Source organism: Terrapene carolina, unplaced genomic scaffold (assembly GCF_002925995.2).
Source record: "Terrapene carolina triunguis isolate 2854851 unplaced genomic scaffold, T_m_triunguis-2.0 Scaffold139, whole genome shotgun sequence".
Classification (NCBI taxonomy): Eukaryota; Metazoa; Chordata; order Testudines; family Emydidae; genus Terrapene; species Terrapene triunguis.
This window is the reverse complement of record NW_020664490.1, coordinates 10,838,222-10,863,945: the sequence shown is the minus strand read 5'-3', so window position 1 is coordinate 10,863,945 and position 25,724 is coordinate 10,838,222. Positions and strand designations below refer to the sequence as shown.

The following is a 25,724-nucleotide window of genomic DNA, read 5'->3' as shown; positions in this document are numbered from 1 at the left end:
CAATGGGACATAACCTTAAGTATGAGCTTAAATTCTTTGCTGAATCAGGGTCATAGTGCTTGTCTTTTTCAAAATCAACGTGAGGAGAATTTTTGCTTTCCTAACAACATATATACTTGGAGGATAACTTGCTTTATAAAAATTTGACCATTGCAGACATCAGCTACACTTAAAATTGCTGAGAGGCAGAAAACAGATGCAGTGCAGATCAAGAGGAAAAACCAAATACTGAGGTAACTCTTTCATATTCCCTCCATTTTCTGACTTAATACATTTATCTAAATACTCTCCCTTGACTATCATAGCCCTCTATCCAAGATAAAGATTGCTGCAGATAATCTTACTGACAAAATATTGATGTCCATATCACTCTTGGTACTGATTTTAAATCAGCTTATTACCTAACATAGACTATTACAGAATGATAGTACAGTACTCATACAATGTAAGTGGCCTTTGTGGAACCTAACAGAAGGTTTTGGCATCCTTACATATAAATCTCAGTCAAAAAAAAAAATAGGCCTTTTTGCTAAGTCTGCTCTTACATTCTCCAGTCCATTAACAGTAATGTAATTAAATGTTCAGCCTGGTTCTTCTCAGTCAATAGAGAGTGTACAGCTGTCTAGTGGATGAGAAGGTGAGTAATTTTAGATGAACTCATATTAAGACCTAATTGCTTAATAAATCAAAGCCAGTTTTTAGTTACACAGGTGCAAAAGAGTTTCCCCCAAATTTTTAAATGTGAAGAGCACGAAGCTGTTTGGGGGAATTTAGAACATAAAAATGTGTGTCTGGGCTGAGCTCTGATAAACCAAGTTTCAAATTGAAGCTGATTCTTTGCTGAAAATGGAAACACTAACAAATCCTTAACTATATCATTGCAATTGAGCCATGATACAAATTGAGAACAGCTGTCCCATCATTAGATTATAAAAGATAATTGATATGAAATAGTTTTCCCACCTGTTTTCTGTTTTAACCTCTCACTCAGGACATGAATAAGATATATTCTGCAATGTTAACTATATTCACTGATTCCCACTCTTTGGTCTCATGGTGAGAGTTCAGTAGATTACTGTTATTAGAGTAAGGTTTAATGTCTGCTACTAAGGATTCTTAAGATCAGACAAGTATTGTGTGGCTCTTAAATACTTAATATGCAGCCCAGAGGCAGTTTCTGGCTCTGTCTGTGTTTTTATATGGCTCCTGTGGAGGTGGCCAGAGAGGGCAGAGCCAGTATGTTTCTCCCTTACTCCCTCTGGAGGGACTAAGGAAGCCAGCAACAGCCAGACATTGAGTACCAGCTGAATAGTAGCACTGTTCTGTGGGTTTTAGACCAGTATTTATTTGGGAGTATTATGACAGTTGCTGTCTTTAATTCTTTTTATATTAGACAAAAAATACTTTCCTGTAGTTGTTGTTGTTCTGGAAAGATACATGTTGTGACAGATTACCACTGCATCACCTCCTCCTCTCAAAGCTGGTGGTTTTGTAACCTTAGTCAGCACTTTTCAAATGACTTTACGCACATGATGGGATTTCTTCACCTTTTGCTTAGAATCATATAATACCACGGTTGGAAGGGACCTCAGGAGGTCATCTAGTCCAACCCCCTGCTCAAAGCAGGACCAATCCCCAGACAGATTTTTGCCCCAGATCCCTAAATGGCCCCCTCAAGAATTGAGCTTACAACCCTAGATTTAGTACGTCAATGCTCAAACCACTGAGCTATCCCTGTAACCAACTGCTTAGAACTTTGAGCCTGGTGAGTCCCCACCTTGATCTCACCTGGCAGCTTATACCAAAGAGTGGTGATATGTCACAGTGTGTATCATCAGGAAGTAGCAAGCACAAGTGAGGAACTCCTTCAATGTATGGAGAATTTAACAGAGAGCTATTGTCATTATTCCTCCATAAATACTACTCTAATGACTTTAAAGACTGGGGGCCTGAATCTGCTCTCACTCACACTGATGCAAATTAGAAGTAATTCCATTTAAATTCCAGAGTAAAACTATGCAATAAATTCAGGCCTTGAGAATAACCTCATAATTTCCTCCAGCAGCTTCTCGTCTAATTTCAACCGATATTTCAAGGCTTTGTCTTCACTGGGTTTCAAATCAGGTTAATAAACAATATCTAAACTTTGTTTAATCATGGTTGCTGGTACATTTTGGCTGAATTAGAACCCAGTTTAAATAGCGATTCTTACCATGGTTCCTGGGTCAGGTCAGATGGGGCTTTAGACACTTGCACGACAGTAGAAAAACATGGGAACTGGAGGGTGGGGAGAGATTGATCTGTCTGTCTACTCAGCTCTGCAACAGCTCCTTATTGATTACTGAGTCAGATTCAAGACTGTGGCCCTGATCTTCGAAGCTTTAAATGGAAGCAGGCCCCATATACTGCTCATGATAGTTAGAACAATGGAACTTGGCAACCTCAGAAGTGAAACTAGAGAGCACTGGAGATGGCGCTTTCTTGGCAGCTTGCCCAGAAACCTGCAACTCATTCCCAGAACATATGAAATGACCGCAACTTTCACCATTGAACAATATGCAGAATATTTCTCCAATCATCAGTGCACAGACACATGTATGCAATTGATATATATTCCCTTCCTCCTTTCTCAACTGGGGTGAGAGAGAAACTGAAACCTTGTATGTTAGACTATATAAAATGCTCAGATACTGCAAGGATGAATAGAGAGATACTTAGCTGTTTTGCATAATAGTAGAGAGATGCTGCCTGCATCCTCCTGAGAATGGCTTTGTGGATTTACTTAGTCACCTTTCTTCCCTTGGAAATTCTGTTCTATAGTCCTGTAAATTAAACTTTGATCCAAAAGTAAATAAATAACACTTAGGGGAGTTATTCCCATGAAGTGAATGTAAACTTGTTAGTCAGCTACCAAAGTTTTATATGTAAGGACATGGGACTTAAGAGCATGGCTCTCTAGAGGACACTGCCTGCAGAGAGCTCTAATTACAGGTGCAGACAGTAATTTCCATGTCTTGATCAGGAGCATATAATTGGTGAAAATATTTCCCCAGCCTGCTGCCTTCCTGTTTATACAAATGTTTAATATTCTCCTCATGTTCCTTTAAAATTTCATCATTTAAATAATATAAAGTTATTCAGGAATGATGAGATGAGGATTGGGATTTGTATACAGAATAATTAAATGCTCAACCTCACACCCAGAAAGAAACTGTTTATTAATTAACCATAATAATCAGTTATTTTAATATGAAAAGCATGCCAATTTCCAGCAGTTCAAGTTTCCGGAGCATCATCGTGTAAGTGACATGTAATGACTAACCTTTCTGACTTTATTTCAGAAGAAGACATAATGTTCCAGAAAATCAAAGGATTCTGGATCCAAAAAAAGGACCAATTAAAAAGACTGCAGGAGTGAAACAACTTCCAAAATTAAAGCACTGACTTAATATTCTTAACAAGAACTTCCAATCACTTTTATTCTTGTTTCTATATATTTAACTAAATGTTTCTGAAGAAAAATGTATGTACCACATTGATTTAGGACACATGCCAATAACAATAGCTACTCATGAAGATCTGTGCCTCCTGGCAGCTTCAGAGACTCCCTATTCTGAGGGAAAAGTAGCCCTCTGTAATCCTGTGGAATAGTTCATTGGGCAGTTCCTGGGTGCCCTCTTAATGCTGGTGAAGTCTGAGCCTTCCCGGCCTGATTGCCAGATGTAAAAACTGAATCAAGGAATCATAGGAATCAAGTTGGGTGACTCAGGGAATCACTTAAATGCCTTATGCTAGGCAAGTTCTTCCCCACTTTGACTCCACAGCCAGTCATTGAAAAAAATTTAAAGGGTTTGTTTTTAGAGCTCAATGAGGGAGGAGAAGAAGAGAGGAGTGATGTGACCTACCAGAAGAAAAGAGTAATATCCCATTAGGAATAGCCACTTAGCACACAAGCTACTGGGGAAACTCCCTTGATTACTAGAGGATGGGAAAACAGATGGTTCTTTCTAGGAAGACAACCACAATTTTCAGATTCCAAGGCTAGAAGGGACCACTGTGATCGTCTAGTTTGACCTGTATACCACAGGCCAGAGAACTTCCCCAGAATAATTCCTACAGCAAAGCATTCAATCTTGATTTAAAAATTGCTGGTGAGGGAGAATCCACCATAACTCTTGGTAACTTGTTCCAATGGCTAATTACTCTATGTTAAACATTTATGCCTTATTTCCTGTCTGAGATACTGCCTCCCCTTTGGCTGATTCTTTGCAAGCTGAGAGCCAATCAGGTTCTGGGTCAGGTTCCCAGCAGTGGGTTGGGGACAGGGCACACCTATGGCATTAGGGAGGCAGAGCTGGGTGGCGTAACAGTGGAGTCTCTTCTCTGCTGGCATGACAGAGAGGCAGCCAGGCCAAACTTGACTGATTCTGTGACCTGGTACATGGGGTTGCAAGACCACTCAAATTTGGCCTGCCCACTCCTTTGTCACACCAGCAGGGAAGGGGCTCCACTGTTATGCCACCCAACTCTGGTCAAGGGCTAAGCCGGGGGACCTGGGCCCCACTCTGTTGCACCCCTGGTTTCTTAACTCTCAGGTATCCCTTTAAAAAAAGCTCTGCCTGCTAGAGGCCAAGCTTGGAGTCAGTCTCATCCTCCCAGGGCTATGCAGCACAGTTCCTCTACCCTTAGGGCTGTGCTATGTTCCATGAACTGCCTGGCTTTGGCAGGGAAGACAGAGCAATTCTAGGCCTGGCCTGTAAATGGCCATGCTAAAAGGGATGGCTTCTGCACTGCTAGTATCCACAGCCTTCAGTAGTTTGCATGGCTTGGAATTCCACTGCTGTTTTCAGCTGGGTAGGGCCCTTACCGTGTAAACCAAAGTTTCAATGTTTTGCGAATGTCCCCAAACAAATATTGTTATGTAAAGATTCTTCAGAGTGTACCTATTGTGAATGAAGGGTTCTATCTTAAAATCCTATGTATATTTCTTGTTTGCTGGTGTATGTATTTTAGTATATGAAATCTAAACTTACAAACTGATGTTTTCATCTAAGGCCCCAATCCTGCAAAGACTTCCAGTGTGCTTCAATGGGATTGCTCCCATGTATCATTGCAGATTTGGGGCCTAAATAGTACCATCCTTTTAAATTACTGCCCTGTAAATCATTGCTGAGGGATTATTTGAAGTATTTTGAATTATATCTTCAATCTTAAGCATGCAATTGTCGTTGCAGTTTCTTTGCCAACAGTATTTCAGTAATTGAACTTTGGCAGGCCCTTTTTTTCCTTTTTCTTTCTTTCTTTTTTTTTTTAACTGCAGAACAGTGAAGAGAATATTTTGGTATTTAAAATTCAACCTGCTAGGTTAGATTTAAAAAGCACTCTTCAGAATAAATCTGATTGATGGACTCCTTTCATTTTAAGAGCTTCTGTAGCTCTTCATGGTATTCATTAAAGCTTTTTGTCTCTTTAAGAGCAGTGCTAATAGCATAGTTTCTTATCACTGGCAGCATTAAAGTGAGGCTGCAATTAAACTCATACAGAAAGAACATGATGTCATTGCTAAAATGCAAGAAAACAAGAACTGTAATGGTATACAGCATATTCATTATGGAAACACCATTTCCTCATCTAGATTGAGATTTATAAGATATTTATGCCGTTTCCATGATACAGTTGGTATGGTTCTTTAACAAGCAGACTGCTCTGTTGGACCCTTTTAGCCCCCAACAACAGTTGAAAGCCTAGCACCGATGATTAGGTTAACATCATTCTGTTCCAGTTTTTCCGTATGGAAAGTTTTCAGATTCTGATTGTTCTGGCATTTGTCATTAGTGAGAAAGGGGGTGGGGGGAGGGAAGAGTAACATAATGCTCCCATTAGCATAAAAGTTAAAGAACATCTGCTATAGTGAAGGTGATCCCATTCTTGGATACATTCAACAGAGGGGCATACTCTTTTGTCTGTATCAGGTGGCTGTCAGCATAGTCAATTGTGATCATTTTAATAGGCTTGAAGGAACTAGAACCTTGCACACTGATACAGGCGGAACAGCTGTTAGTGATAACTCAGACATTCATAGCACAGATTTTTTTCACATGTACCATGTGACTGGTCCTCACTGAGGACATACATTGGAAGTTTTAAAGGTCAATCATTTATTTAGTTTTCTGCCTGTTCTGATGATGTGGAGGAGTAGCAGAGTAGAACACTGTATCAACCAGCCAGGGGAGGCGGAGGCTAAAAACAGAAACAAAATCTAACATTTTAAATCTAACATAGCAGTTTAAGTATAAAAAGTTGTTACAAGGAGGAGGGAGAAAAATTGTTCTCCTTAACCTCCGAGGATAGGACAGGAAGTAATGGGCTTAAATTGCAGCAAGGGCAGTTTAGGTTGGACATTAGGAAAAACTTTGTAACTGTCAGGATGGTTAAGCACTGGAATAAATTGCCTAGGGAGGTTGTGAAATCTCCATCATTGGAGATTTTTAAGAGCAGGTTAGACAAACACCTGTCAGGGATGGTCTAGATAGTACTTAGTTCTTCCATGAGTGCAGGGGAGTGGACTAGATGACCTCTTGAGGTCCCTTCCAGTCCGATGATTCTATGATTAAGCTGCTTATTTAAGCCTTAAAACATTGGGGTTTTAGCAGGTTCTTTCTTTATCTATAAACTGTGGTTTGAGAAATTGATAGATAAAAACACACACTTTACTCTCAGCAGAGATGCGTCTTTGAGTTTCCATTTCTTCTCCCAGCCCTTTCGGACCTAAGAGGGACTAGAAAAGAAAATATTGTTTCTGTGTAAAAAGAGGGGTCCTTTTATTTCTAGCTGCAAGTGTGTTGGGTTTTTTCTTTTTACTTGAATTTAACTCTTGTACTGTTATATTTTTTTAACAGCTTTCCCGTGCTATGGTGTTTTGTTTGTTGGCGGGGGGAGGAGGGGCATTATTTTGGGGTTTTAAATTTTCTTGGTTTATTTTGTATGATTTATTCTTCCCATACTGTCCAACTCTTCTGTGTGGCTTTCCTTTCTAATATTTTTCTCTGGATTAAAATGGTTTTGCTCACATTTGCATTAATGAGTAGTATTTGTACTTGTATTGCATCTTTCATATGAGGATTTCAAGGCATTTAAACATTCATTAATTAATTCTTGCAATATACCCCATACTTCTCTATTATCCCTTTTTTACACATGGAAAACTGAAGCAGTGATTCAGGGCCCGTTTACACTAAGGATAAAACAAAAATACAGTCTGGTTTACAATACTGTGGTGCACTGACCCAATTATGGTTCTATTTTGTGGTGTAACAAGCCTAAGGAGGGTTCCATCACTGTGGAATTTAAGCTTAGAGTTTAGCTAAAGCTTTGGACACTCCAAAGATGCAGAAGAGGCCACTGGATTCTGAATCTGATGCTATGATGAGAGAACGAGTTGAGCTGAGGGTACAGAGAAAGTCAGGATCAGAGTCCAAGGCTTGAACGTAGTTAAAGTTTTGTCTGCATTACACAGTGGAATTGGGTCCCCAAACATAATTATTCGGATCCACTAACAGAAGGTAACCCAGGTAGTACCAAGCATCAAGTACCAAGTTAGATTTCCTGATTCCCTTAGCCCAGTATTACATAGAAGTAACTCCACTGGCTTCAGTGGAATGACTCTGATTAGCACCAGTGTACTGAGCACAGTCTCAGGCCCCCGGTCTTCCTCTTTTTAGCTTTATAAAGCTGTCATTGTCACTTCAGATTTCTGGAGGGGGTAGACAAAGGGGGTTTTTGGTAACACCTCCCCCAGGTTTTTAATTTGGGGTTTTTCTTAAAGCTGCAACTCTTGGAATCAGAACCATAGGGTTAGAAGGGACTGCAAGGATCATCTAGTCTAACCCTCTGCCAAGATTCAGGATTTGTTGTGCCTAAATGATCCAAGACAGATGGCTATCCAGCCTCCTTTTGAAAACCTCTAGTGATGGAGATTCCATGACTTCCCTAGGCAGTCTGGTCCATTGTCCTACGGTTTTTACAGTTTGGAAGTTTTTCCTGAGATTTAATGTAAATCTGCTATGCTGTAGGTTAAACCTGTTGCCTCTTGCCCTGCCCTCTGTGGCAAGAGAGAAGACTTTTTTTTCACTACAAAAGTTTTTTTTTTTTCTCTCCTGCTGATAATAGCTCATCTTAATTAATTAGCCTCTTAGAGTTGGTATGGCAACTTCCACCTTTTCATGTTCTCTGTATGTATATATATCTTCTTATTATATGTTCCATTCTATGCATCTGATGAAGTGGGCTGTAGCCCATGAAAGCTTATGCTCAAATAAATTTGTTAGTCTCTAAGGTGCCACAAGTACTCCTGTTCTTTTTGCAGATACAGACTAACGCGGCTGCTACTCTGAGACTTTTTCTCCATCTTTCTTATGGCAGCCTTTCAAGTATTTGAAGACCACTATCATGTCCCCCCTTAATCACCTCTTTTCCAAATTAAACACCCAGTTCCTTCAGCCTTTGGTGGTATAGCTTGCATTCCAACCCTTTGATCATTTTTGTCACTCTCCTCTGGATCCTTTCCAGTTTCTCGACATCCTTTCTGTATAGCGGTGATGAAAATTGGAGTCGTGATTGTGAGACTCAAAGCTTTCAAAGTAGATAGCCTCATGGTTGCAGAGAAAAGCTTTACAACATGAACAAAAGGCTCAAACACCAGAAGGCAAATAAACCAAGTTTATTAATTTTCAAATTATGATTTTATGGGGCCTGACTCATTTTTAGTGCTTTCTTGGCAACACTGTATGCGTCTTCTATAACATAAAAAATATGAACATCATGGTGCATGAAAAGGGTTAGCTAGTGTCTGGGGAACTGATTATGTAATCAATTAACACTGCCACAGAATGCAGAATCCAGAGACCCTAGTTATAACTATATGCGTACTGAGGCTATTCTTAGCAACAGGCAAGATATTTAATTGTTTGTGGACTTAGTTTGAAGATGGGCTCACTGTACAAATCAGTAAAGAGATGCATGTGTCATTCCCTCCTACTTCCCCAATTTCTCCAAGGTCATATCTACATTAGGAAAAATTAGATGTATAATTCATCCTGATGCAGCTCCATTGGCAGCAGCAATAGTGGAAGGTGCCATGTAGGTATGACAACAGTGATGACAAGGCAGTAAAAATAAATAAATAAATCTATGCCTTGCCTACACTATAACTTCTATCAACATTGCCCCGAGCAGAGAACTATAGCTAAGGTTGTGTGCACACTGAAGTTTTCTGAAAGTCTCCCCGTGTTGCAATCTCATAAATGCAGCTGTGCTATAGCAAGAAACAACGGGAATGCCAGAGTTTACTGGTATCTTTACCAGTGCTGTCTAAACATGCTCAGAATGGGCCTGGATAATATGGTGGTAAAAATGCTGGTGGCTAGCCTCTGCTAGCACTGGTGTTGTGATAGCGGTGGAAGATTTTCAGAAAGACCTCGGTGTAGACAAGACCTCAGTGTGCGGCATGTGTCATCTGGGACATTCTCTGTTCCGTGTCAACTTTGACAGCAGACAGTCAAGCTGAGGCCTGCTCTTCACTAGGGACCCGCCCAGTTTCAGCCATCATTGATCAACTAACTAGCCAAGGGCACCAGAACCTTTGCAGAAATTGGGGGACTGAGGCCAAAGTGCCCTCTTTTTCTCCGCAGCTGCCCTCTCTTTCTTCTGGTGCCGTAGCAGACCATGGTTGGCAAAAAGTGTAATTGCAGCACCACCCTGGCAAACTATTATTCTGCTGGGGAAAAAAAATCTGCAGGGGACATGAAATCTGCACTTATGTTCCTTTTGTTAAAAGCGGGAGGTGGGGGGAGGACATGGTCCCCTGGTTCCAGCACCAGTGCCACCAGCATAATTACAGGGGTGCAATTTGCAGCTCTCAAGGACAAGGCACAAATCTGCCATTTGAACTGGTATAAAACTTATCCTAGTTGGTAAACTACACTGGAGCAAATGGAGTGTTTTGCCTTGGTCCACTAGGGCTTTGCACTGATGGCTGAAATCTCCAGCACAGACCAGGCCGGAGAATCAAGTTACCCGAGGGTGGAAGGCACTAGGTGAAAGGAGACCACTCAGTCCCCTCTCCCAGTGGGACAAAAATCTGAGCTGAGCCTCCTGCTCCCCTGCTCTGTCTCACAGTCTGAGTCCAGACAGTGGCTGCTCAAGAAACACGAACCCCCTCAGTGCGGGGAGACTTGAGGTGAGCCAGCGAGACCCATCCTGCCCTCAGTGCAGAGACACCGAGTCTCTCAGCACGTGGAGATCCAGCACACCCTGCCCTGCCTTCTGTGACGTATATGGTGCTTGGAAAGATGAGGTCACCGCACTGAAAAGCTTATGCTCTGTTAGATAGATAGAAACTAATAAGCTTCAGTTGGGAGAAAACAACATTACAGAAACTGGAAGCCTAAACTGGAACATCTAAGCAGAAGAAGTAAATTCTAAGCATGGATTAGATCATCCAGTACAAGATCAGCCGTATAGTATATATTTCTAAAGCTGTGTCCAATCTTCTTTTGTTTTTAAATGTCCCATGCAATGTGGCATCCTTGGTTATACTGAGGATTTGTTTTGCAGGTTCTTGCAGGAAGCTTATCCTTACAGCCTAAATGTTTGTGTCTGGTTTGGTGGTGGTGGTTTGTTTTTAATCCTACTTCTCCAGTTATAACTCCCATACCATAATGCATTCCTCTGTATCCATGTGTTCGTAATCTTTCAAATAATTTTGATTGGGGTCTTGTTTGGAACTTCTAAACCTGTTGCCACACTAACAAAATTGTGTATGTGGGAAGGGTTAATGTTTCTACAACCATCCGTGCCCTTAACATCTGCATTTGGAGATGTGTAAAATGCACTACAGCCTTCTCTGACACTAAGGCCTGGTCTACACTAGGCTTTTATGTCGAATTTAGCGCCGTTATATCGAATTAACCCTGCACCCGTCCACACCACGAAGCCATTTAGTTCGACATAGAGCCCTCCTTAAATCGATTTCTGTAATCCTCCACAACGAGAGGAGTAGCGCTAAATTCGAAATGGCCATATCGAATTAGGCTAGGTGTGGATGGAAATCGACGGTAATAGCTCCGGGAGCTATCCCACAGTGCACCACTCTGTTGACGCTCTGGACAGCAGTCCGAGCTCGGATGCTCTGACCAGCCACACCCCGGGAAAATTTGAATTCCTTTTCCTGTCTGGGCAGTTTGAAGCGCAGTTTCTGTTTGGACACCGTGGCGAGCTCAGCAGCAGTGGCAGCAGTGGCAACGATGCAGAGCTCTCCAGCAGAGATGGCCGTGCAATCCAATAGAAAGAGGGCCCCAGCATGGACGGATCGGGAAGTCTTGGATCTCATCGCTGTGTGGGGAGATGAGTCCGTGCTTTCCGAGCTGCGCTCCAAAAGACGGAATGCAAAGATCTATGAGAAGATCTCTAAAGCCATGGCAGAGAGAGGCTACAGCCGGGATGCAACGCAGTGCCGCGTGAAAATCAAGGAGCTGAGACAAGGCTACCAGAAGACCAAAGAGGCAAACGGACGCTCCGGATCCCAGCCTCACACATCCCGTTTCTACGAGGCACTGCATTCCATCCTAGGTGCGGCCGCCACCACTACCCCACCCCTGACCGTGGACTCTGAGGATGGGATATTGTCCGCGGCCGGTTCCTCAGCGGACGGGGAAGAGGAGGAAGGAGATGAGGAGGACGAGGCAGTAGACAGCGCTTACAACGCTGATTTGCCCGACAGCCAGGAGCTCTTCATCACCCTGACAGAGATCCCCTACCAACCCTCCCCAGCCGTTACCCCAGACACAGATTCAGGGGAAGGATCAAGCAGTAAGTGTTTTAAATATCCAAACATTTATTTACAACATAACTGGCATATTTAAAATATTAACAGTAGCTAAAGTGCTTTAAAACATGTAAACATTTATTTGCAACAAAACAGGAAGATTGAAAATATTAACAGTGGGTAAAGTGCTTAAAAACATGTAAACAGGAAAGTCAAACAAAAGGGGAATCAGTGCAAAGTGTATCATGATTACTCCGTCTTTGGGCGCCTCAATATATAGTCCGAACCATTTTAAAAAAATCTCACAATGTCCGCTTCATGATTATAGTGCCCAAAACCCTGCAGTCATTTGTCCCTCCAAGGGCACCTAAGCCAAGAACTGGTCAATGTAACCGGGGATCGAGGCGACATCCTCCGGGGAGAACTCCTCATACACCTCCTGCAGGTGTTTTTCAAGCCTCATCAGCAGGTTCCTGGGCAGGGACAGCTTATTAGGCCCCCCGTGGTAGGACACGTTTCCCTGCCACAACGCCAGCAGGTACTCCGGGATCATGGCCTTGCACAGCAGTGCAGCAAATGGCCCCGGTTTCTGCAGGCTGTCCCGGAGCATCTTCTCCTTCTGGCTCTCGGAGACCTTCAGGAGGGTGATGTCAGGCATGACTCCCTGCTGTGAATTAGGTAGGGGAAAGTTAGTATTGGGACTGCTTGCCCGTCCCTTTACAGAACTGCAACCGCCGGTTTACAGCCACGCGGTTTACAGCCGCGAGGGGCTGGGACAGGGCCAGAGTTCATGCTTGCAGGATTGCTGCCAGCAGAGACTCGCATTGCTTTCTATGTGAAAGGAGGCCAGTGCCACTCTTAAAGTTTTAAGCGGCCACAAGTCTACGGCTTACCATGTTTGCCATCTAGACAAAGTCCGGTGTCCTGCCCTGCTCCTCAGCTCGCCACAGCAAGACCGCAGGCACTGTAGGCGAGGGCCGAAAATTCGACCTTGTCCTCAGTGCGCGTGTGATAGGTGCTCTGCATGGTCTTGTTCACAGAGAAAGACTATGTTCTCTGTTCACAGATACATTGCTCTGTCTCAGGAATTCACTCCCTTTTTCCAATTCCCACAGCCACATCTGCCCAGAGGCTAGCGCACATTAGGAGGAGGAAGAAGAGGACACGGGAAGACATGTTTGCTGAACTAATGGAATGCTCCCGAGCACAGGCAGCCCAGCAGACACAGTGGAGGGAGAACTTGTCCCAAATGCACCGGGCAAACATTGAACGGGAGGAGAGGTGGCGACAGGAGGACAGGCAGGCTACTCAAACGCTGCTTGGACTAATGAGGGAGCAAACGGACACGCTCCGCCGCCTTGTGGATGTTCTGCAGGACCGGAGGCAGGAGGAGAGAGCCCCGCTGCAGTCTCTCTGTAACTGCCCTGCCCCGCCACCAAGTCCCATACCCCCCTCACCCAAAGTCCAAACACGGAGGGGTGGAAGGGGCCGGGAAAAATTTCACTCCACCCCTGCGGACTGCTCTACCACTAGAAGGCTCTCATTCCCCAAAATTTGAAAAGTCCTTTCCTACCCGCCTCACACAAGACCCCGTCCAAGTTTCACCCCCCCGTTCCATGTGCGGTTGTTAATAAAGAATACGTTTCTGTTCATTTCTGTTTCCATCCTCTTCTTTTGGAGGGGAGTCTGTCTGGAGGGGGGGGAAGGGCCTTGGTCATTGGACAGGACAGTCACCTTTAGCAGGGGGCAGGTGCAGCAGCAGGGCACATATACAGTGCAGTGACTAGTTATCCTGGTCAGTCTGGGAGGTGGTTTTCATGTTCTGTGTGGTGGGGGCGGTGGTGTTGCTCTGTGACTTGGTGGCGGGGGAGGGCAGTTACAGATCTTATGCAGCGGTCCTTACCCTGGATCACAGAGCCGCGCAGCAGGGGATCTGTAACCCTCCTCCCCCTGCAAGACAGTCACATAGCCGACACATACACGCAGTCCCGGCCAGGAGGGCTGGCAGGCTCCGTTGAAACAACCAGTCCACCATCGCGGAGCCTGTCATTCCTGGAGTTTAGAAGCATCATTTGCATCACAACCCTAAACCCGCTCCCCGCCACAGTCTGCGTCCCAGGTTTAAAACATTCCCGTGAAAACAGTAATAAAGACAACGGTGTCCATGAACAAAACAGAACAGATTTTATTTTTTGGGAAGGGGGTGAAGGGGGTATGTAATTGGAGAGGATAGTCGACGGCAACTGGGTAAAGAAACGGGGGCAAGTTCAGCTTCTGTGTCCACAAACTTAAAAGTCAATGGGTACCCTGCTCAGCCTTGAAACTGGCTTTCAAAGCCTCCCGGATGCACAGCGCGTCCCGCTGGGCTCTTCTAATCGCCCGGCTGTCTGGCTGGGCGTAATCAGCAGCCAGGCTATTTGCCTCAACCTCCCACCCCGCCATAAAGGTCTCCCCCTTGCTCTCACACAGATTGTGGAGCACACAGCAAGCTGCAATAACGATGGGGATATTGGTTTCGCTGAGATCACAGCGAGTGAGTAAGCTTCTCCATCTCCCCTTGAGACGGCCAAAAGCACACTCCACTACCATTCTGCACTTGCTCAGCCGGTAGTTGAACAGTTCTTTTTCTGTGTCCAGGGCGCCAGTATAGGGCTTCATGAGCCAGGGCATTAGCGGGTAGGCTGGGTCCCCGAGGATCACTGTAGGCATCTCCACATCCCCAACAGTTATCTTGTGGTCCGGGAAGTAAATACCTTCCTGCAGCCGTCTAAACAGACCAGAGTTCCTGAACACGCGAGCGTCATGAACCTTGCCCGGCCATCCGACGTAGATGTTTGTAAACCGTCCCCGATGGTCCACCAGTGCTTGCAGCACCATTGAAAAGTACCCCTTTCTATTGATGTACTGGCTGGCCTGGTGGCCCGGTCCCAGGATAGGGATGTGAGTCCCATCTATAGCCCCACCGCAGTTTGGGAATCCCATCGCAGCGAAGCCATCTATGATGGCCTGCGCGTTTCCCAGGGTCACTACCTTTGACAGCAGTACCTTGACGATTGCCTTGGCTACTTGCATGACAACAACCCCCACGGTAGATTTGCCCACGCCAAAGTGGTTCGCGACTGACCGGTAGCTGTCCGGCGTTGCAAGCTTCCAGAGGGCTATGGCCACTCGCTTCTGGACAGTCAGGGCTGCTCGCATGCGGGTGTCCTTGCGCTTCAGGGCAGGGGACAGCAACTCACAAAGTTCCAGGAAAGTCCCCTTCCGCATGCGAAAGTTTCGCAGCCACTGGGATTCATCCCAGACCTGAAGCACTATGCGGTCCCACCAGTCCGTGCTTGTTTCCCGGGCCCAGAATCGCCGTTCAACAAAATCCACATGCCCCATTGCAAACGTGATGTCCTCGGCGCTGGGTGTCGTGGTTTCTGACAGCTCTGTGCTACTCTCCGACTTCAGGCCCTCACTCCGCTGCCGTAGCCTCCTCGCCTGATTTCTCTGCATCTGCCTCTGGGAAAGGTGTATGATAAGGTGCGAGGCGTTGAGAACGGCCACAACTGCAGCGATGGTCGCAGCGGGATCCATGATCGCAGTGCTGTGGCGTCCGCGCTGTCACTGATCAAAAAGTGCGCGAACTGATTTCCCGCCGGCGCTTTCAGGGAGGGAGGCAGGGCGGTAGTGACTGACGGATGACGACAGTTACCCAAAAGCACCCTCGCCACAATTTTTTACCCAGAAGCCATTGGGGGCTCGACCCAGAATTCCACTGGGCAGCGGGGACTGCGGGAACTGTGGGATAGCTGCCCACAGTGCACTGCTTCCAATGTCGACGCTTTCCCTGGTAGTGTGGACTGACAAAGTCGAATTACTGTCCTTAGTGTAGACACACACGTTCGACTTTCTAATATCGATTGCACATATTCGATTTAACTAAAATCGAACTACTCTCGTAGTGTAGACATACCCTAAATGTCTAACGTCTATGGGATTTGGCAAACCAGAGTCCAAAAATTACTCTGAAACAGAGGTCATCAGCTGTCACCAATCCTGTCAGATCTGTTCTGGTGGATAACGCTGACATGAATAACAACTCACTAAAATGCAGAAGTGATTTACTTTAAGCACTTTAGCACCTGCTGTTACTAATTACGGGATTACCATGCTCCAGGTTGTAGCATGGGGAGTACTGTCTACACGCTACCTTTCAGTGGTGGGTTCCCTTAGCTATTCTGTCTCCTTTCTGACCTGTCAGTCGCTTAATTTTTAAGATTTTACTTTTGAGTTGAAGCTTCTCACTTCGGATATGGGATAGGAAATGGAATAATTAGTAGAAAGGCAGAAATTATAGCAATCTACATGTTTAGCATCCACATTGACTGCAGATTTAGATTTCAAATAGTTAAAGCAATCGATAAAAGCCTTTTTTCAGACACTGATTTATTTTATTATGCAGAGTCATAATTAGCACTGTGATGGGATCCCCCTGGGGTGCCACCTGGAACTGGGGTACCACTGAGCCCTCCTGACCCGCCAGCCTAGGCTACCTTTTCATTGTACTGCTGTGACAAGCTGCCAAGCCCTCTCCAGGCTCTAGCGTGCACTTTCGCCAGCACACATACAGGTAGGGACACACCCAACTGCAGTTACATGCGGACACTGTGACCAGCCCCTGCATGGGAAGGCTAGGGAACTTCCCAGCTAAGGAACTTCCCAGCTACTCAGGAACCCATCCCTTCTGGAGTGTAAACCCAAGATGATACCGTCTTGCGCTGCACAAGGAACTGTACAGTGTAAGCTCATGAAATTTGCCCCCTCCCTCAATGTGGAGAGGAATACACAACAGCTTTCTGCCCCACACACGGGGGTATAGACAAAGCAAAAACAAGTTTATTAACTACAAAAGATAGATTTTAAGTGATTATAAGGGATAGCAAACAGATCAAAGCAGATTACCTAGCAAATAAACAAAAATGCAAATTAAACTTAATATACTAAAGAGATTGGATATGAATAGCAGATCCTCACCCTAAGTGATGACACAAGCAGGCTGCAGATTCTTAAGGGGAAAGGTGCACTTGTTTACAGCTTAGAATCCCCAGGTATTCCATTCACAGGCTAAAAATTCCTTTAGCCTGGGTCCAGCACTTCCTCCAGTTCAGTCCTTGTTCCTCTGGTGTTTCTAGGAGTCTCTTTGGGTGGAGAGTCAGTGAAGAACCTTGATGTCATTCCCCTGCCTCATATAGCTTTTGCATAGGGCGGGAACCCTCTGTTTCAAAGCTTGGTCATGCCAGTCAGTGGAAAAATACTGATATCCCAAGATGGAGTCCAGAACCAGGTGACCTGGTCACATGTCCCTGTAGTGTCACAGAAGCCATTACTCAAGGCTGTTTATAGCATCCTTAGGAAAGCTCCCCAGGTGGTAGATAAGCTTCTCCTAAGGCTATTGTTCTCTCTAATGGCTCATTAACTTGAATGGGCACTTCCCAGACAGCCATCTAGACTGAGAGCCTTTTGCCTAGTGGATGTTGCCAAGGAATAGCTACATGTGAAATAGATACATAGCCAATATTCATAACTTCAGATACAAAAATGATACATGCATACAAATAGGATAAGCATATTCAGCAAATCATACCCTTTCCAATGACATCTCACATGACTTATCTTGCATAAAATACATCATAACTGTCATAATCGTATCATAATTATATCACTTTGAAGATTATGGGTTGCAGTATAACAAGCATGTCCTGAAAAAGTTGTAAAAGAAGGTAGAGATGGAAAAGATGTTATGTCCTTTAGCACGTGGCCTTGCTAATGAAGAATTTTTTCCTGTGTTCCATTCCACAATGCTTCGATTGCAAAAATGGGGTTCCACCACTTCTCTTAGGAGGCTGTTCCACATGTCTTGCTATAAAATTGGTTTTGTGCTGATCAAGACAATCCTTTTTTCCCCTAGTTTCATTCCATTACTACAATACCCCTCTGTGCCCTAACCAATTTCCATCTCTCCTTAATATTTTACAGTTTTATGGTACTTAACCCATTTTATTTAAACTCTTTTTGCTTCTTATGTTACTTAAAAGTCTGAGCCTTAGGAAGATTTAATGGCATGTCTCTGAGTTTGAGCACTGACCTTGTGACTCCTCAGTACCTCCTGGCCAAATATGGACAGGAGCCTGTAGCACCTCTTTTTTTTTTTTTTCAAGAGCTCTGTGCTCATCCAAGCATCATTTATGATGATGCCCACTGTGTCCTAAGTGCTTATTAGATAGGAAAGAAGGAAAGGCGGCTGCCCCAAAGAGCTTGCTTTGGAATTGTTGCCGAGGAAGGAAAGCTGGGAAATGGAAAGGAAAACCTCCTAAGAAGTAAAAGAACAGAAAGAACCTCAATTTCTTTCCAGCCAAGGTTGTTTGACAGAAAATCCTTCTGTGGAAAGTGGAAACAAAAGTTGAAAATAGATTTTTTTTTTTAGACCGTGTCTACATTAAAGCTATAAATGGTTTACTCCAACCCAATTACAACATGGTCAAAATGTGGCCGGGATTTACCTATGTCCCACCCACTCTAAACTTTTTGATCATGTTATAACAAAGTCACTCAATTATTCCTGTTCAAACCTATGTAAGATAATGGGTTTGCACATATGTATTTGGGGCAACATCTGGCCTACAGAATCTTTGTCTTGAAGTTTTGGGGGAAGAGTAATGCATTTTACAGGAACACTTTTGTTCGTTCTGGAGAAATTGAGACAGATTCCAATAAGCTGTCCTATAGAACAGTATCTGCAAAGGTTTCCTTAAGCAATACATTTTTCAGGACTATTTTAAGTCAAAAACTGTTGGAGGCAAAGAATAAATTTCTGCTTTTGACTTGTTTAGGGAGAATTTATTGTGACGGGATCCCCAGGGTACAACCTGGACTGGGGTACCACTGTGCCCTCTTAACTCTCCACACTGTGCTATCTCTCACAATGCTTTTTTAGTGACAAGCAGCAAACCCCTCTGGGCGCTGTTATCACTCAGCACAACAGCATGTGGAGCCCCACACACAGCTAGATTGCATGAATGCTCCCAGAGCCACTCATGAATCACACAGAGGCATCAGCCAATTCTCCCAAGCCCACAGCCTTGCATCTGCCTGACCACTGTAAGTGTATTACCCAGTCCACCCCTCCCTCAATGTGGAGAGGACATACACAAGCCTTTGTAACCTGAGCTGAGATTTCCGAACATTTCAACCAAACCGCACAGTTTTAGGTAAAATATAAAAGAGATTTATTAACTCCAGAAAGCTAGATTTTCAGTTATGATAAGTGGGAGGCAGAAAAAGGTCAGAGAGAGTTACCAAAGAAAATAAAAGGTAAGTGCAATCTTAAACCTTATTACACTAGGCCAGGGGTGGGCAAACTTTTTGGGCCGAGCGCCACATCTGGGTAGGGAAATTGTATGCAGGGCCGGTTGGGGTGTGGGAGGGGGTGCGGTGTGCAGGAAGGAGCTCAGGGCAAGGGTTTGGGGCAGAGGAGGGGTGCAGGATATATGAGGGGGCTCAGGGAAGGGGGTTGGGGTGCAGGAGGGGTGTGGAGTGCAGGAGGGGGCTCCGGGCAGGGGTGCAGGAGGGGTGCAGACTGCAGGAAGGGGCTCAGGGCAGGTGGTTGGGGTGCACAGGGGTGCAGGGTGCAGGAGGGAGCTCAAGGCAGGGGGTTGGGGTGCAGAAGGGGTGTGGGGTATACAAGGGGGCTCAGGGCAAGGGATTGGGGCAGAGGAGAGGTACGGGGTGCATGAGGGGGCTCAGGACAGGGGGTTGGGGTGCAGGAGGAGTGCGAGGCACAGGCAGCGGGCTTAGGGCAGGGAGTTGGGGTGTGGGGTACAGGAGGGGTTCGGGCTCCGGCCTGGCGCCGCTTACCTAAAGCGGCTCCGGGGTGGCAGCGGTGCGCACCGGGGCCAGGGCAGGCTCCCTGCATACCTGCCCTGTCCCTGGCCCCGCGCCGCTCCCGGAAGCGCTGCGGCCCCTGGGGCGGGGGGGGGGGGAAGGGCTCTGTGTGTGCTGCCCTTGCCGCGCCTCCAGGTACTTCCCCCGAACCTCCTATTGGCTGCGGTTCCCCGTTCCCGGCCAATGGGAGCTGCAGGGGGCGGTGCCTGGAAGCAAGAGCAACGCTTGGAGCCCTCTGCCACCCCACCCAGGGGCCACAGGGATGTGGTGCCGTCAGTACCATGGCCCGGATCCAAAGCCCTGAGGGGCCGGATCTGGCCCGCGGGCCGTAGTTTGCCCACCCCTGCACTAGGCAGTATATGGATCAAGCAGTTTTCTCACCTCACTCTCATCCTGTCTGTGTCTGAGAAGAAAATCACAGTTTCCATTTGGAGATGTTTGTTGTGTGCCTTTGTGGTTTTATTGCCATGTGACATTAAGACTGAACTACTGCCCAATCAGCAAAAGAGAAGTTCAATAATCCTCTGCTACCCTGGAGTATTTCAATGATCTATAGCCTTTCTTGCTGCCTGTAGCCTTGTAAATGGGGAGCTCTATATGAAGTAGAAATGAACCATTAGTGTTATGGAGACATAGTGCAGTGACATTAATGGTTTGTTTCTGTTTCATTGTTTTGGTGTTTGACAATAGAAGAATCTTATCCTAACACTTGTATAAAATAGGTTTCCCCTGATACCTCTTTATATTAACATTGAAATAGAAAAACACTGAAGGAGAGAGAAAGCATTCAGAATTAAGTGAAATCAAAAGGCCTTTTCACTGAGAAATGTCAAATATAGAAGAAGGGGCCTGAATAACCTATTAACTATTTGCAATTTGGAGAAAATAACTATTCCAATATGTATGCCTCCATGAATAGTCCTGTTTGCATGTTATTTCTGCCTTTCTATTTATTATTACGTGTATAGAGAACCGAAAGTGTTCAGAGCACTTTAGGAACATGTAAAGGAGTATAAAGACAAAATGTACAAAGTGCTTTGACTCCGGCTATGTCTGTAGAGTGTGTGTGTGTGTGTGTGTTCATGCCCAGCAGAAAATTACAAAATTATGTAAACTGGTCTTAAATAGACTAGGTCTTTAAACTCTAATGCAAAAAAATATTAAAGGACCTCAGGCTGCCATTTATACAATGGTGATCAATGGAAACATTCTGCACTAAAGTCAATTAGAAAAGCCGGCAACTCTTGAAGGTTTTCATGCAGCAAGACTCAACGTGTACAGAAATAATGCTACTTTTTCCCTAAATTTGGTATTGTTTTAATGTAAGCCATTTCTTTTTCTACCGATGCTTTTTCTACAGTGCAGTGGTCTGATGCTAAAGCTACTGCAGGTGTATGGTTCTTAGGTGGCAGAAACACATAAATAGAAAGCGCAGAGGTCATCCCTTGAAAGCTGACTGCTTTACTTATTTACTCATTTTCTTCGTTCAGAGCAAAATTAGAGGAAACTTGCCATACAAAAAAATTCAGCTTCTACGATGTAAAGTCAGAGCTGGTGGCTAAAGGAATATTGGAAATGCAACAGGTATCTGGCACAAAATGATTGCTATTTGGGGATTATAAATAAATATTTAAAAAGAGAATACTAGTCAGGTTTTGTTAAGTCTTAGAATCTGTGCAAAAGACTTCTAACTAAATCTTTTGATACAAAATCTTTTAATGACTATAACTTTTGGTGGTCATTACCATAACAGTTTCCCTGTTTGGCTTTTTTTTGTTTTGTTTTTCAGGTGAAAATAGCCATCTTATTAGTTGGAGGAGATGCTGCTGTTGAGAGTACAGTAGAGATAATAGAGGAATTATTTCTGTTGCCATCATGATTAGCAGGATTGATGATGCAGCAGTTTTCTTGGATGAGTACACGTTCAGGGTGGTCTTTCTCAAGATGAATTCTTTACCAACTGCAGAGGAATAGGAAGCTGTCGGGCTAATTAAGTAAAAACAAAATCCTCTAAAATTCTTGTAACTTTATTCTAAAGGTGTAATATCTGTAACTCACTGAAAGCTTTTATATAGGCTTTTATTTTCTTCTGGACTTAGTTATTCAGGCTGCTACCTATAGAATTGTACCAACTTTCTTTTGCTTTATGTGCACCTTGCACTCTCCCTGCACTCTGCACTATATTCTTTTGAACAGGGATGTTGGAAAAACTTTTTTTTAAAGGTGATAGGTAGAGTGATTCAGCTGAAAAATTGTCTCTTTAAAATACACTCAATTAGTCATATTAAGTCCTTAGGTTGCTAAGTAGATTTACTTGAGCTCGCCATCCTGTGTGACTGATAGTATTGCATGAGTGTACCCAGCATGCTGTGATGATTACAGCAATGTCTGGTCTGCTGGGATGGGGCAAAAAGTTCCCAGTAGAGGAAATGGTCATGATCTACTTTCTTATGAGTTGAGCCACTTTATCAAGTTACTGTTGACACAGCCTGTCCTAATCTACACTGATTGCTGAGTTGGTGTCAGCATTTTGGATCATCCTGTAACTCAGATGTCATAATGGTTCAGACATGGTAAATATTTGTGTGGACAAGGCCTATAGATAGAAGATAATGTTTTCACCTCTCAGCTCACAGAGAGCTGAGAAGTGATGAAAAGATTATCTTCTATCTATAGGCCTTGTCCACACAAATATTTACCATGTCTGAACCATTATGACATCTGAGTTATGGTCATACTTATCTCTCCTCTAAAATGACTTTTAATTACTATGTTGATTCTGAATAGATGGTTTTGATGCAAGGACACCGAACTGGGACTTCGGAAGATGAGATTGTCATGATCAGTTTCTCATCTGTCAAACAGATAAAACACCTCTAAAACATTGAAGAAATTTAATCCTCGCAATGCCCATATGAAGTATGGGGTTATGGCATTCCGAGGCTTATATTTTTTTAATGTTTTAGAGGGTTTGGGTCCTTCACTGATGAGCACCATAGGTTCTACCTATGAATGAGCCAGTGCCCCCAAAAGGATGGAGCAGACAGGTGGAATGGATGGCACAAATGGCATGTGCTTGTATTCAGTACATGCCTTCAGATCACATTAATTGAATGAATGAATTTGGTGGTTGGATCAGCAGAATGCAGGAGTTGAAATATTAACCACGTTGCTTTAGAGCTAAGTGACTGTAAGCTTTTCAGGGCAGAGACCATACATGTCTCCAGGGCCCTGTTGCACTGATCTTGACTCGGGCCTCGTGATGCTCTCTTATTGCTAATGATACTTTCAGTTTCATAAAGACATAAAGTAATGTTGACAGGCTAATCAATGTTGTCCACTCTTCCTGCTTGGAGGCAGGACACAATGCTGTCCTCTCTGGACAACCCTTCCTTTGGGTTAAGTGAACCTAATTATTTGAAACCCCAAGAGCAATGAGGTGGGGGAATTCTCCTTCACTGGATCACCACAAAGTGTCCATTTTCATAAATGGCTTCAACCCAGTCACCTTCCAGCTTGGGATTTGGACAAGAAGAGGGAGCCATTCTCACTCCGCTTTTCCTTAGAACCTATCCTATGCCACGGTCCAAAGCAACCCAAATATCTCCGGCTATGAAAATAGGAGAAAAACAACATAAAAAAGGCAATGTGTGTGGATGAGGTGCTCTTGTTTCGCATAAAGTTTGCCTCATTGGTACTTGCTCTTTTTGAAGTGTCATAGCTGTCATGGATGAGTAGCTGGATTTAAAATCAACATTGTGGGTTGACAAGCTCATGGCAAATTCAAGATTTGCTGATTAAATTGGCCCAATGCCTCCTAAAGCAGCTAGGTATAAATATTGCACCAAAAATCTTACAGCAATTTGAAGCAAATTACTGACAGTCTAAAACTAGCTTCAAAATGTATTGGATTGTGATTGCCATCTAGTCAGCAGGCTTGTGTGAACAGTTGTAGCGGGGATGGTGGCACTACTGCCTCTTTTTATGTAGCTGAAATAGTTCTACTATAAATTAAAAACACTTAAACTCATGATCATTTTGTTTAGTTCATTATTTGGCAAAACAAGCACCAAAGATGAGTTAGAACAGCCTTTGTGGCTCATAGAGGAAAGGAAACTTTGGTAGTTAAAACATTTTTTCACTGCAGGACAATACAGAAAGTACCAATTTATACTAAAAAAGCGGGATTTAGTCTACTAGAGTACGAGTTAGTGAGTCTTGCAGAGCTCAATTGAAGGCAGATCAGGCATCATGCACTGCCTTTCTCTCAATACACCAGTACATAGGGTTTTTTTAATGTTAGGATCATTAAGCCAACTTGACACCTAAAAGTATAACAAAATTATTCAGAGGAAAAAAGGTTTGGTTCCCAGAGGATGTTTACCAAAACGCCTGTCTCTGTTTTTCAATATTTGCAGATTAGACATTGGCAGGGTCAATAGCAGCAATATATTAAAAACAAAAAGACCTTAGAATATTCATCCAAGTAGAGGGGAATATATTAGTCTCCAGTTTATACAGTATACGCCCCCGTATATACAATCTACAGGAACTGTATAGTATTACAAAAAGACCCAAAGTATTTTGGCAGATGGAAAACAGATCATGATACTAATTTTATGATGAGCTTGTCACATGGAAATTCAGTCTAAATAAAAAGTTCCATTTCTAATCAGGAAAAATGAATCTGAGTTTTGAAAAAAAATTATTGTACATACTCCAGGATTCAGGCTATAAATTCTACATAGTCCTTTATATTGGAGAATGAAGGGAGAGAAGGTGGTGGTTGGGTCTGAATGTACGGGTTCTGGCAAATGGTCCAAGCACTAACAAAATCCATTTACCCTTAGTTCAACTTGCCTATCTTCCATCTCCCCCAAAAATTCTGTTCCCACCCCCCAAAATAATCCACTTAATTTGACCACTAATTTGATGTGAGTGCATATAGTCATGTCATATAGTCATGCCAAAAATCATGCGGCTTCAGGTATGGAAGATGTATGAAGATTTCCCTCTGGAATCTAGAATATCATGGCAATGGAGAGACTCCATCCATGTTGGAAGAAAATATGACAGCTTCTTGAACAAGTGGTCACCATTTCATGAATGATTCAAAAATTGAAATTTGAGAATACTAGGCCACAAGCCTTTAGATGTTTAGCTCTTGCTAACCTCCAGAGCATAGAATAATTCCAAAAATAGTGCATATATACCATACTTCATATAATGCAGTCACTTCTAGAATACAGGAAAATTGCATTCATTGACCTTTGTGTAGCAGTTTTTGCCGATTAATATAATGATTCTGATTCATTTGAGGAAAAAAGATATTTACATTTGAGTTGTTATTTCTTTTAAACTGTAAGTTGAAAATGGAATTATTAAAAAAAGTACCCTGAAAATGTGTCACTTGCTTAGACCTTCTTCTGAAACAAAGATTGAGTGAATACTTGTAACTTATTGGAATGACCCCTAGCTATTCACAATTATTTACAAATGTATGAAGGGTAAAAAAGGGGGACATAAATGTTCTTAACCTGTTCTGCAGTATGATCTTTCCATACTATCATTCATCTGGCTAAAAAGCCCATCAGTTTATATGGCAAAATGATAAATGTCATCCTTTTTCAAAATGGAATGTTAAATAGCCAGGTGTATGTCACACACAGATTTTATTAAATTTGATAGAGTTAAAGGCCAGCATCCAATTTCACCTAGTTAGCCCTGCATTGAGCACAATAATTTGTTTGGCTAACGCATATCTTATGGAAAGGCATCCAGTCTTGAGATGAAGATTCCAAGAGATTGAGAATCCATCACTTTCTTTGATAGTTTGCTCCTATGGGTAATTGCCCTCTGTGTTAAACTTGTGCCTTATTTGTAATTTAAATTATTAATGTCTGGAAGCTGGTTCCTGTTATGTCTTTCTCCACTAGATTAGAGCATTAGAGTACCTGGTATTATCTCCCCATGA

At 43.6% G+C, this 25,724-nt stretch overlaps 1 protein-coding gene across 1 annotated transcript in view; it reads left to right on the top strand.

The window, feature by feature from the left end:
- LOC113406785 (coiled-coil domain-containing protein 169-like) overlaps positions 1 to 3,786 on the top strand; it is a 42,636-nt gene extending 38,850 nt beyond the window's left edge. The window contains exons 7-8 of the mRNA XM_026653491.2: positions 157 to 233; positions 3,342 to 3,786. Of these exons, the coding sequence (XP_026509276.1) occupies positions 157 to 233; positions 3,342 to 3,444 (180 nt within the window). The 3' untranslated portion in view covers positions 3,445 to 3,786. The remainder of the gene's footprint in view (positions 1 to 156; positions 234 to 3,341) is intronic.
- Positions 3,787 to 25,724: the final 21,938 nt, after the last annotated feature.